General features: G+C 33.7%; 2 protein-coding genes and 1 pseudogene across 2 annotated transcripts; all 3 read right to left on the bottom strand.

Annotated features, from left to right (window-relative positions):
- Nucleotides 1-1,622: 1,622 nt before the first annotated feature.
- Nucleotides 1,623-2,492, bottom strand: LOC133877606 (dirigent protein 19-like). Its single transcript, XM_062315993.1, has one exon. The coding sequence runs from the start codon at nucleotides 2,401-2,403 to the stop codon at nucleotides 1,825-1,827; it is 579 nt and encodes a 192-aa protein (XP_062171977.1). The 5' UTR covers nucleotides 2,404-2,492; the 3' UTR covers nucleotides 1,623-1,824.
- Nucleotides 2,493-4,836: 2,344 nt separating this feature from the next.
- On the bottom strand, nucleotides 4,837-5,423 carry LOC133878585 (dirigent protein 19-like; annotated as a pseudogene).
- Nucleotides 5,424-8,432: 3,009 nt separating this feature from the next.
- Nucleotides 8,433-9,349, bottom strand: LOC133877991 (dirigent protein 19-like). The gene has a single exon (XM_062316470.1). It carries the CDS (start codon nucleotides 9,244-9,246, stop codon nucleotides 8,665-8,667), a length of 582 nt encoding a protein of 193 aa, XP_062172454.1. The 5' UTR covers nucleotides 9,247-9,349; the 3' UTR covers nucleotides 8,433-8,664.
- Between the last annotated feature and the right edge of the window lie 4,447 nt (nucleotides 9,350-13,796).

The raw sequence follows: 13,796 nt of genomic DNA, 5'->3' as shown, positions 1-13,796 counted from the left end.
TTTTATTGTAAAAAAGTAATTAGTACAAAGTTTTATTTCAAAATAAATTGAAGAAATTTTCTCCAAATCTAGTTTATTAACCTGACAAGTGTTTAAAATTCATGTGATTTTCACACATAATATATTAAAAATGCATGTAAAAATTAAAAATACAAGTGATTGAGAATCCATATGAATTTTGAACATATATATATGACAATTTAATAGGATATATAAGAAGAAAACTTCATCCAAAAAGTAATGAAACTTGACTTAATTTGTGAAAAGTCTTTGTTAGCTAAACAAACAAATAATATTGGAAACACAAATATAATTAATGTGACAAAAATAAATTGCATATTAAATTGTTTCATATGAAACTATTTTTCCTCTAGCTTTGGCCTAGCTAGCTAGAGAGGATTAATATTATGGTCCCAAGCTTAGCTTAGAAGTCAAAATTGGCTTCTAATTTCCAACAAGTTAACAACCATCATTATTGACTAATACAATTAATATTCGCTAAATAGAAGACAAAAGAAAAAAAACAGAAAAAAAAAAAAAGAAGTAATAGAAAATTAGCCACCTCAAATTTTCTAAGTCATCAAGTCCAACTGGATGTGGCCGGAAGCCTTTCATTGTCAGAGAACCACAGTCATTTTCCATATTTAAAACCTCAACCACCTCCATTCCCATTATATTAATCATGAATGTGGAATATTGATTTTTTTTAATATATATATATATAAAATCATGCATGTGAATAGAATTGCATATAGAAAACAGTTTTTTTTTTTTTTTTTTTTTTTTTTTATTTTTTATGGACGGTCCGACAACTCCAGTTTTTCTGATAATTTTTTTTTTAATATTTTTTTTTTGTTTTTGTTTTTGTATTGAAGGAGACACATGTTGGCTTTTGATTGGATATGACAGGACAATACTCCTAAAAATTTAACGAAATGTAAACAAAATAATCTATTTGATAACCGTTTAAACTTTAGAGAGTAAATTGATAACTTTTAAAACTATAAAGAGCAATCGAATAAAAGTCATACCTTAAGAATCCCCAGAGCATTTTTTTTCAATTTTTTTTTTTAAATAGATTAAAACAAAGAAATAAATAAAAGTTACATAGGTCTTTCGTATTATTAAATGCGCAATTCAAAGGAAGAAAAAATGAAAGAGAAAATACTTTTTCAAAAAATTTAGATAAAACAACATATTTTGTTAAATAATAATGTGAGCCAGATAATTGGTCCACTGCTCTTTTACAACTTGTATACACGAATTAGTTAAAGATGTTACATTTTTTTTTTTTAGTAGCTGATGTCGGCTCCAATCATATGTTATTAGCAAATTTTTAAAAAGTTATAGACAAATTTAACATTACTCTTTGCTTAATTGTAAATTTTGCACTCTTATGAACCTTAAAATTGCTGACATTTACCGTATTCGTTTGAATCATCGTATTTAATTTATTCTGTTAATTAATTCTTTGTTTTATATTTTTTAGTTTAGATCAATTTATGTTTATTTGTACACGTCAACTTATTCGACTATAAATAAGTCATTATTGGACACCATTTTAAGATACACAAAAATATAGCATTCTATTTAGAATTCAGCCATTAGCTTAACAAGTAGGATAACAAAGTCTGAAATGTCTATTACTTAATTGTACAATATATGTGGAAGTAATACAAACAAACACAAACCAACCAAATGGACTTAAAGGTTTGTCAAAAGTAGCCAGAATAATTGAAAGCTAATTAAAGATAGGAAGTTTGTGAAAGAAAAAAGAAAAAGGAACCTGATGGGTCATGACCAAGAAAAGGTCAAGATCGAACATCAATAATGGAAGACATAGAGATTGTACTCGATTATGGCATCGCCTGTCTTCATATTCAGCTCATGAGTGGTGGCCAGAGCATAACCCCTGGCAAACCTGAACAGCCCGCTGCCTCCGATCACCGGAAACTCCCTCACCCTGCTGGTGGCGCCCGGATTCCTTCCGAGAATGGAAAGAGTGCTACCATTATATTTTCCTTCAATGAAGGCAAAGTTCATGACCATCAACAAAGCAAATTCTTCTTGTGAAGCAGAGCCATAAAACCCCTGTGCCTTTCCTACCGTTTTCGAGCTCAGTTCGGGTCCTAAGGTTAATGGGTTATCAAACATGTTTACAAAACCAAAGAACGTCTTTGATGTGTTGGAGGGCGGCGGCACAATCTGTACAGCGGTGGGATTCCGGCCACTCTGGATGTCATGAAAAAAGAAGTTGAAGTGGCTGAGCTTCTCTTTCTTGAGCTTGTGTTTCTTCCGGTCCAAAGGTCTTCCAAAGCCTTGCTCTTCTCCGGCGGAGACCGAGGTTGCAGAGAAGGAACAGAGAAGGAAGAAGACGATAAAGGCAGGAAGAATTCTAGCCATGTTGAACTCTGTGTATTTACTAACTAATTAATGGTGAATACGTACAACCTTTATATATATGGGGAACAAAGGCTAAAGGGTCGCTGTGGGTGCCATTTGCCAACCCCATTATGCCAGCTTTTAGGCCATCTATGCCCCTAAAAAGCACGGTCAATATGTTTTGAAACAGGGGGATTAAGTCAATAGTCAATGAATTTCGTGAGCCTTCTTCTTCTGGAATGACCAAAAATAAATTATATGTTCCCCTATTCCAAGATGTAGCACCCTATAATTGGTGTTTTGGTGCATTAACTAATCTTTAAAATTGAGCGTTTTTAAAAATACACCATCTTGTCGCCTATGAAAAGACATGTTTTTGTGTCGTTAAACCGTTACTATTTTTTAAAAGTACTATGTATCAAATTGAATACCTTTTACGATTTTGTTTAAAAATCTGCGTCTAGCCTGTAAAATCACGAACAAAACACTCTTATTTATTCTTTCTCTTTATCAATGTCGGTAACTTACTAAAAATAAACCGAAGATGAAGAACCTTTAATTTGACCATATATATTATATACATTATAATTATGCACGTAGTTTTTTTTTTTTGGAAAAATTATTTATGTAGGTTTTTTATTTTTTATCAAATCCCTTTCAAGGTTTAAGATTTATCAATTTATTTCCTAAGGATTGAATTATTATCAAATAGATCATTCACCCACCTTCTGTTAAATTTTTAACATTGCTACCACATCATATCCAATCAAAAGGCAGCACGTGTCTCATTTAATAAAAAAAGAAAATCTTTTAATTATAAATATAAATATTTTTTTTAAAAAAAAGTTTTTCAAGGGTGATTGAATCACCTCAATTTTTTCGTTAATTTGTTTTAATATATTTTTATTAGAAGGGACATGTGTCGCCTTTTGATTGAGCATGTCATAACAACACCATTAAAACTTTAATAGAAGGTGGACATAATTAATGATTTATTTGATGAAGCTATTAACCTTAGGGAGCGATTTAATAAAAAGTCATATCTTAAGAATTTCTGGAACATTTTTTTCTCTCTTTTTAATTTTTAATTTTATTATTATTTTTGTAAATGAGAATAGAGAAAATACAAGTTAAATAGATCTTTTCTATTATTAAGAGCACGATTCAAAGAAAAAAAAATAAAGGGCAAAATACATTTCAGAAAATTTAGATAAAACGTTCTACTTTGCTAAAGAATAGCACGTACTAGACTTACAATTGGTCTACCACTATTTTACAACTTATATATTGATATAAATTTGTTGAAGGGTGCATGTTAATTAATTAATTATTATTTTTTTTTTAATTTTTTTTTTAAAAAATAAAAAATAGCCGACGTGGCTCAAATCACATGCTATGATGCTAATACGTATTGGCAAGTTGTAAACGAGTTATAGGCATAATATTTTGCACTCGATCTTATTAACACCTTAAAATTGATCAAGGAGGATATATAGCAAACTATATAAGAATCGAAACTTTGAAAAGTCTACTTGTACAATGTTAAAGCATGGTGCACTAATAAGTTTAACATAAATGCTATACAAATTCTTAAATTTATACTTTCAAATACTTATTCACTGATGTAGCAATGAAAATTACTATTAGATTTCGAATGAATCAATTTTCCCTGTTGCGTAAGTGAGTAAGCATTTGAGAGTGCTATAAATTTGAGAGTTTGTGTAGCACTAATTCTCTAAGTTTAAGGTAATACAAACAAATTGTACTTTAACCAATCACTGGACTTGAAGCTTGTCAAAATGTTACATAAAGGACTTCTTAAACACATAACGGGATAAATTGTTAGGTTCAGAAGGAACCTAGACCTTAGATTTTGAAAGAATCTAGACCTTTTAGATTCTGAGGGAATCTATACCTTTCCAAACATCAGGCTTGAGATTTTCTGTTTTTGTATTCATTCATTAACATCGTTTAAATAGAAGGAATACAAGACTTAAACTTGGAATAGAACTCCTTAATGACAACTATTTTGAGATAAGTTACATTTGGTTAGGAGATAACTCCTACACGACTTAGAGTTTCACTATTTACACACAAATAAATGCACCGTAGTGCTACAATCCAACCGACTCTAACATTTAATTCTAATACTACACTGACACTAATATATAATAAAGATAAAGTAAACTACAAGACTACAATATGTAATTAATTATATGACTACCATATATATGTAATCCGACTGCAACAATACTGACTTCATAATAAAAATAGATATTATAACACGCTAATCTCTTGCAGTTTCTTATCATAACACAAAAGTAGCCAAAATAATTAATTGAAATCTATGACCCTGAGACTCTGAGAGCACATCAATATATACCTCGACACATACATAGTACTCCAAATAAAAGGAACCTCGTACTGATGACCAAGAAAAGGTCAAGAACATCATCAGTAATGGAACACGTAGAGATTGTACTCGAGTATGGCATCACCTGTGTTCGCATTAAAGTCATGAGTATTGGCCAGAGCATAACCCCTAGCAAACCTGAAAACCCCGCTGCCTCCGACCACAGGAAACCCCCTCACCCTGCTGGTGGCGCCCGGGTTCCTTCCTAGAATGGAAAGCGTGCTACCATTATATATATTTGCCTTCAGTGAAGGCAAAGTTCATAACCATCAACAGAGAATTTCTTCTTGTTGCGCAGAAGCATAAAACCCCTGTGCCTTTCCTACCGTTTTTGAGCTTAGTTTGGGTCCTAAGGTCGATGACTCGATGGGTCATCAAACATGAATATAACACCAAAGTCCGTCTTTGATGTGTTGGAGGGCGGCGGCACAACTTGGTAAGAAGTGGGATTCCGGCCAGTCCGGATGTCATGAAAAAAGAAGTGAAAGTGGCTGAGCTTTTCTTTCTTGAGCTTGTGTAGCTTCGCGTCTAAGGGCCTTCCAAAGCCTTGCTCTTCTCCAGAGGCCCAAGTTGTAGAGAAGGAATGGAGAAGGAAGAAGACGATGAAGGCAGGAAGAATTCTAGCCATGGGGAAGTACTCTTAAAATGTACGTGGTCAGTATGCTGTGTGTTTATGCAGTGAATATATATATGGCCGGGAGTCTTATATATATATATGCAATAAGGCAAGGGTCGATCGGTGTGCTTACCCTCCCCGGCCAGGTAGATTAGTCAATCGATCAATTTGGTTAGCCTTCTTCTAGATTAATGACCAAACCGGCCAATATATATTCTAAAATTGTAGGCTGCAGCAACTTATAGTTGAGGTTTTCGTGACAGCGATGGGAGAAAAAAAACAAGATTTATCAGCCAAATAATTCCTACATATGGACTGATGCCCTCGTGAATTCCAGCCTCCAGGCACGAGAAAGAAAATAGGAATAGCTAGAATTCTTTTCGTCGGTACGTAGGAAGAAAGGTTTAGCAAAAGAGCTTGCACAAGTGGGTCGATATGAAATACCTAGCTTTGATGCTTAAGTCGGTATAACTTAAGAGAATACTTTTAAGGAAGCAAGGGCAGCGTGTAAGAGGAGATGAAAGTCCCATTTTTAGATAGTGTCTGCCACCTTTTATAGCAGGTTTGCCGTAACTGTCGGCCACAAGGCAATGATCATTCATTGGAGGCTCCCCCATTGTTGAATTCTCTAGCTAGGTCCCGTGATCACTCTTGTAAGCGATCTCCTCGTGCTGAGATCACAGGGCTAACTACTGGCTTGCCAAAGGAGGGAATTTGATGTAGTATCCCGTATGTTGTTATCGTGTACAATAATGATGAATAATATGGAATAGAAAAGAGAGAGCAAGAGAAAATCAATAATGATAAATAATATGGAATGACCACTATATTTATACTGGTACTTGTATTACTCGATCTCTATGCTCATGAAAATATGAGTCACTTGTTCTAACACTGTGATTGTACTCGGGTTAGTTGGTTAGTGAACCGAATATCAATTCTTCACATTAGACTGCCTTAAAGTGTGTTCTACGCTATCTCAAAGGCTCCATTGATCATGGGTTATTCTACTCTCTTGGTTCTTTATCTCTTCAGGCCTTTTGCGACTCTGATTGGAGGGTGATCTAGACGATCGTCGCTCGATCTAAAAACAAGATTTTGAGTTTATCTTGGTCGTTGCTTGATTTCGCGGTGTGCTAAGAAGCAATCTTTTGTTTCTAAATCCATCATATATTGAGGCTAAATATAGAGCAATAACAATTACTACAGCTAAACTTTATTGGATACACATGCTAGTTAAGGATTTGGCAGCGCAGTTCCTTGATCTCCTTTCTTCTCCGACCCATTGGTGTGACAATATTAGGGCTATGACATTGGCCTCTAATCCTGTCTTTCACGCACATGCCAAACACATCGATATAGACTTTAATTCATTTTATACGTAAAAAAGTGTTTAACCAGGACATATGTCTTCGGTTCACATTCACAAGTGACCAACCGGCTGATATCTTCACCAAGGATCGGATCTTACTATAAGTCGGTTTCTTCTTCGCGGTGACAAGCTTCTAGTTTTTCCTCCCCTCATTTGCTTGAGGGGGATGTTAATTAACCATATCACCAATTCCAAATTTCCAATTTCTTTCAAAAAGTCAAATACGTATATCGAATGCATCTACTTTCTGTAATTTAGTAATAACGACCTTGTGAGCAGGAAATTACAAAGTTCAATATCTTGCGGCTACATGACATTTCAATTAAGCACCTCCATAATTTTCTGTTTCTTGTTTCTAGATGGACCGACCCTGCAGAATTTGATCTAGTGTGCTCTGTTTTGGAGTTGGGTGTTGTTTGAGTTTCTGCTGTTTTTGTTTTGTTGCTGTTTCTGAGTTCCTGTGCTTGTTTTGCTGTTTAGACGTGAACTTGGTTTGTTGTTGGTTTGGGTGTCTGTGTTCTGCTCCCTGTGTGGTTGCAGGTGTTTTGTTTGGGTTTGGCTTGTTTGGCCTTAAGGTGTTTGTGTTCCTTTGGGACAGAGTTCCAGGCTCTCTGGAGTGTATAGTGTTTTGTGTTCTATGAAAGATTTTATTCATATAAAAGAAAAAGAAAAAGAAAAAAAGAACAGTATACTTATGATTGTTTTGACATAAAAGAATCATGAAAAAAATGTATGTAAGTTTAGGATAATGCGAACTCGATCAGTTTCCCATAATCCAACTAAAAGCGGCCGGCTTCCAACAGTTACTTGAAAGACTAAATTTATTGAAAATGATAATTAAATTAAATTATTTTAATTAAATTAATTAAATTGAAAAAAAAAAAAAAAAAAAAACTTTGATATTGCCAGCCGCCCCTCATAGGTGATAGGCCCCTTGAAACCAAAAGTCTAAAGTCAAGTCCAACAGGATGTGAAAGTCTATCTTGCATGTGGAATAGAATTGAGATTTTTTTTTTTTAGTTAAGAATTGAGATATTTATGTATATTTTTGGAAAAAAATATTTAAGTAGCCCTTAAGGAGTTTTTTTTTTTTTTTTTATTTTTTATTATTGAATCGCTTTCTAAGATTTAAAAGTTATTAATTTACTCTCTAAATTAGGCGACATGTGTTTCAATTAATAAACAATAAAAAATAAAGGAAAAGAAAAAGAAAAAATAAAAAAACTTAAAGGATGGTTGAACCACTCTCGGTTTTAGTTTTTTTTTTTTTTATTAAAGGGGACATATATATGCTGCCTTTTGATTGGGTATGACGTAACAACATTACTATAAAATTTAATGAAAGGTAGACAAAATGATCCATTTAATAACGGCTCTAATATTAGGGAGTAAAGTGATAACTTTTAAACCTCTTAGGAATCAATTTAGTAAAAAGTCATACCTTATTTTAGGTAAAAGGGTCTATTTTGCTAAAGAACATATAATGTTAGACCTACAATTAATATACAACTTGTTGACACCTATTGGTTGGAAGGTGTCAAAAAAAAATATTTTTTAATAACTGACATGGATCCAATCACGTGCTTATAATATTTTGCACTCTTAATTGTTAACCTTAAAAGCTGATTGATCATCTGTTGAGGAGGATATATCGCAAACCAAGAATGTCCGAAACTTTGAAATGTCTACTTAATTTTACAATATAAATTGTGAAAGTAATACAAACAAACACAAACTAACCATTAATGGACTTAATTGAAAACTATGACGACATATTCCAAATAAAAGGAGATCGAGAAGATTATTGAAAGACAAAAAATTTGCGAAAGAACATGAAAAAGGAACCTCGATCGATCATGACCAAGAAAAAGGTCAAGAACATCAATAATGGAGCACGTAGAGATTGTACTCGATTATGGCATCCCCTGTCGTCAGATTCAGTTCATGAGTGGTGGCCAGAGCATAACCCCGGGCAAACCTGAAAAGCCCGCTGCCTCCGATCACAGGAAACTCCCTAACCTTGCTGGTGGCGCCCGGGTTCCTTCCAAAAATGGAAAGCGTGCTACCATTATATTTTCCTTCAGTGAAGGCAAAGTTCATAACCATCAGCAATGCAAATTCCTCTTGTGAAGCAGAACCATAAAACCCCTGTGCCTTTCCTATCGTTTTTGAGCTTAGTTCGGGTCCCAAGGTCAATGGGTCATCAATCATGACTATAGAACCAAACCCCGTCTTTGATGTGTTGGTGGGTGGCGGCACAATTGGGACGGCAGTGGGATTCCGGCCACTCAGGATGTCATGAAAAAAGAAGTTGAAGTTGCTGAGCTGTTCTTTCTTGACCTTGTGTAGCTTCCGGTCTAAGGGTGCTCTAAAGCCTTTCTCTTCTCCGGCGCCAGAGACCAAAGTTGCAGAGAAGGAATGGAGAAGGAAGAAGACAATGAAGGCAGGAAGAATTCTAGCCATGGGGATCGGAGCTCTTGAACAAAGGTCGTCAATATATATGTTGTACGTGTCTTTTATGAAGTGAATATGTGCGTCTAATTATATATATATATATGCAATGAGGGAAGGGACGTCCCAATATGCTTGAGAAACTGGTCGATATGATATATAAGCCAATCAATTTGGTTGGCCTTCTTCTAGAATGACAAGGATTTTAAATAATGTGATATTATCAAAGATCCAACGAAACAAAATCTTATCATAAAATGTATTTTCGCCCTTTCAAGTCTTGTTATAACAATTGGTCAACCAAAATTACGTACAAGGAGAGAAGAAAAGGGGTTGGCAGATGAGGTTGTTGGAGCAGGCCAACTCAGAATAGTTTCGATTCTTAAGTCAGTATAAATTAGGAGAAAACTTTTAAGGGTATATAGCATATATGAGAAATTAAGAAGACGAAAATTTCATTTTTACGTGGTGTCTGCCAACCACGTGGCATGCCTTTATTGGAAGCTAGAACCCCATTGCTATATATATATATATAGATATAGCACATCTCTTAAAAAAATGTTCCCCGGCCTATTCTGAGATGTAGCAGCCTGTAGTTGGTGTTTTGTGAAGAGGAAGGGAGAAGAATAGTGCCTTAAATTACTATTAAAATCGTGTGTGTACATTGTTAAGAATATTTCCGCTACAAAAAGATATGTTTTTACACAGTTTCAAACTATCATTTTTTATTTTTTTTAAGTGCATATTTAAATGGAATAGTAAAAATGAATAATTAAAATGTTAATAGGGAGGTAGGTGCTTTGAAAAAGTAAATATATATATATATATATATATATATATATATATATATATATATATATATATATATATATATATATATATATATATATATATATTTTAAAAAAAGAAAGTAAAATAAAAAGTAAGTTTGCTAAGCTATATATATATATATATATATATAGCCCTAAACTTAGCTTATATAAGTCAGAATTGGCTTCTAATATCCAACAACGACTGTCATTATATATTGAGTAAATACAATATTAGCGACGGCAAATTTTCTAAGCCAAGTGTAATTGGAAGTAAAAGTCTATCATTCTCAGAGACAATTAACCACAGTCGATATATAATATATTTAAAACCACCGGCCACCAACTTCGATCCCCATTATAAATATTATGCACGTTAGGTAGTTGGACATGCACTCGGACCTTCGGTATTTTTTTGGGAAAAATATTTCTGTAATCTTTGAGGTATATATAGCTTTTATTTATTTATTATCAAATCCCTTTCTAAGTTTTAAGATTTATCAATTTATTTCCTAAGAGTAGAATTATTATCTAATAGGTCATTCACCCACCTTTTGTTAAATTTTTAATGTTGGCATGCATGCACATCATACCCAATCAGAAGGCGACACATGTTTAGCTTCTTTAATAAAAAAACATATATAATAAAAGATAAAAAGTAAAATTATAAAATAAATATTAACAGTTTTCTCATGGTGGTCGAACCACCCCAATTTTTATATATATTATTATTATTAAAAGGGACATGTGCCGCCTTTTCATTGGGCATGCCGTGGCAACACCATTAAAACTTTAATAGAAGGTGGACATAATGATCTATTTGATACAACTATTAACCTTATGGAGCGATTTAATAGAAAGTCATACCTTAGAGATCCTTGGAACATATTTTTTTCTCCCTTTTTAAATTTTAAATTTTAAATTTTTTTTCTTCTTATAAATGAGAATAGAGAAAATACAAGTTACATAGATCTTTCGTATTATTAAGAGCATGATTCAAAGAGAAAATACTTTTCAGAAAATTTAAATAAAACGTTCTATTTTGCTAAAGAATAATTTAGACCTACAATTGGTTTACCACTCTTTTCAACTTGTTGATGCGTATTTGTTGGAGGGTGCATTTTTCTTTTTAATTAGTAACTGTTGTGGCTCAAATCACACGCTAATAGGTATAAACAAATTGTAAATGAGTTATAGCCTAGGTATAATATTTTGCACCCTTATTAACTTAAAGTTGATCAACTGTTGAGGAGGATAGAAACTAAGAATGACCGAAGCTTTGAAATGCATGTCTACTAGCTTGTCCAATGTGAAAGCATGGTACACGTACGTATAAGCTTAAAAGAAATGCTATACAAACTTTCAAATATATACTTTTAATGATAGATCAACATTGAATTTAAATCTAATGGTAGTTTTCAGTACTGCCACGAGAGTATATAAACACTTACAAATATAAACTTGAGAGTTTGTTTAGCATTAATTCTTTAAGTTTAAAGTAATACAAACAAATACTTTAACCAATCTCTCGACTTAATTAGTAAAGCTTGTCAAAAGTAGCCAAAATAATTGAAATCTATGACCCTGAGACTCTGAGAGCATCAACACGGATACCTCAACACATACATATTCCAAATAAAAGGAACCTCGTGCTGATGACCAAGAAAATGTCAAGAACATCATCAGTAATAATGGAACACGTATCTAGAGATTGTACTCGAGTATGGCATCACCTGTCTTCAAATTAAAGTCATGAAAACTAACCCCTCTGCCTCCGACCACAGGCAACTCCGAACTCCCTCTCCCTGCATGCTGTCCGGTGGCGCCCAGGTTCCTCCCTAGAATGGACAGCGTGCTACCATTATATATATTTTCCTTCGGTGAAGGGCAAAGTTCATAGTCATCAACAAAGCAAATTCTTCTTGTTGCGCAGAAGCATAAAACCCCTGTGCCTTTCCTACCGTTTTCGAGCTTATAGTTTGGGTCCTAATTAAGGTCAATGGGTCATCAAACATAAAGCCCTCGTGAATTCCAGGCATGATAAAGAACATAGGAATAGCTAGAATTCCTTTCATGCCGTTCGGAGAGAAGGGTTTAGCAAAAAAGCAGCTTGTTGGAGCTTATAGTAGGTTTGCTGTAATTGTCGACCACATGGCACTCATTCATTGGCCGGAGGCACCCCCATTGCTGTGTTTCCTAGGTCTCGTGACTCTTGTAAGCGATTACTTCATGCTAAGATCACAGGGACAACCGGACAACTACTAGAGTGCCAAAGCAGGGAATTGGATGTGGTATCACGTTACTGTACTCGAGTTAATTGGTCAATGGACCGAATATTGGTTCTTCACATTGGATTGCCTTAAAGCGCATGTTCTACGCTACTTCAAAGGCTCTTGATCATGGGTTATTCTACATACTGTCGTGGTTCTTTATGTCTTGAATCCTTTTGTGACTAATATATAGCTGGGTGGGTGATCTAGATGATCGTCGCTCTACCACCAGATTTTGAGTTTATCTGGGTCCTTGCTTGGTTTCGTGGTGTGCTAAAAAGTGGTCGATAAAGACCATTTTTCCTGTAGTGACTATTGTTTCTAAATCCAGCATTGAGGCTGAATATATAGCAATGACAATTACGACAGCTAAACTTTAACTGGATATACAAATGCTACTTAAGCATTTGGCAGTTCCTCTCATTTCTTCTCCGACCCTTTGATGTGACAACATTGGGGCTATGACATTGGCCTCCAATCTTGTGTTTTGTGCACCTACCAAACACATCAAAATGGACTTTCGTTTTATAGGTGAAAATGTGTTTAACAAAGACATATCTCTTCTGTTCATATTCACAAGTGACCAACAAGCTGCTTTTTTTATTTATTAAAAAGCAATTCTAATGTCACATCAAAATTACTTTTTGATAAAAAAAAACATTTGTTTATTATAAATACCGGTTGACCGTCCCCCAATAATCAATTCTCATTTCTTCACCAAGACCGTGTCTTTCTATAAGTTGGTAATTAATCATATCATTAGGGGTGGAATCATTCTTAGCCTTGGGGTTTCGGGCCACCCGAATTTTTTAACAAATGTCGAATGCTTCTACTTTCTGTAATTTAATTAGTAATAACCTTGTGAGCAGGAAATTCCAAAGTTCAATATATATCTTCTACTCAACAGTCTACTTATGATTGTTTTGACGTAAAACCCTAGTTAAATTCATTTTTGTTGTTAAATGATCACTTATCCAAAAAAAATTAAATTGATAAGAAATTATTTATTTTAATTATTAATTTAGTAGTTACGATCCGGATTCAAGGACTGTGCTTTGATACCGTGTCACAAGTTACTTAAAAAATTAAACTTATAGAAAATGATAAATTTAATTATTTAATTTAAAAATTCAATTAATTTTTTTATTAAAAAAAAAAAAAAAGAAACCTAAGAAGGAGCTCTGATATTGCCAGCCCCTCATAGGTGATATCCCCTAAAGTCTAAGTCAAGTCCAACCGGATGTGAAAGTCTATCATGGATTCATGCATGCATGTGGAATAGAATTGAGATATTTAAAAACACCACCTCCTCCCCATTATAATCATGCATATGGAATAGAAATATAGAATTGCATGAAGTTGGACTTAAATTTATGTATATTTTTGGGAAAAATATTTAAGTAGCTCTTAAGGGGTTTTTGTTAAATCGTTTTTTAAGATTTAAAAGTTATTAATTTATTCTCTAAATTAGAACTTTTATCAA

The sequence above is a fragment of the Alnus glutinosa genome, chromosome 9, assembly GCF_958979055.1.
Source record: "Alnus glutinosa chromosome 9, dhAlnGlut1.1, whole genome shotgun sequence".
Classification (NCBI taxonomy): Eukaryota; Viridiplantae; Streptophyta; class Magnoliopsida; order Fagales; family Betulaceae; genus Alnus; species Alnus glutinosa.
The sequence above is the reverse complement of the archived record's forward strand: the minus strand, read 5'-3'. Positions and strand labels throughout refer to the sequence as shown.

What these genes read in the sequence shown, in the direction of transcription:
- LOC133877606 (XM_062315993.1), bottom strand. Translation starts at nt 2,403, where the DNA reads ATGGCTAGAATTCTTCCTGCCTTTATCGTCTTCTTCCTTCTCTGTTCC.
- LOC133877991 (XM_062316470.1), bottom strand. Translation starts at nt 9,246, where the DNA reads ATGGCTAGAATTCTTCCTGCCTTCATTGTCTTCTTCCTTCTCCATTCC.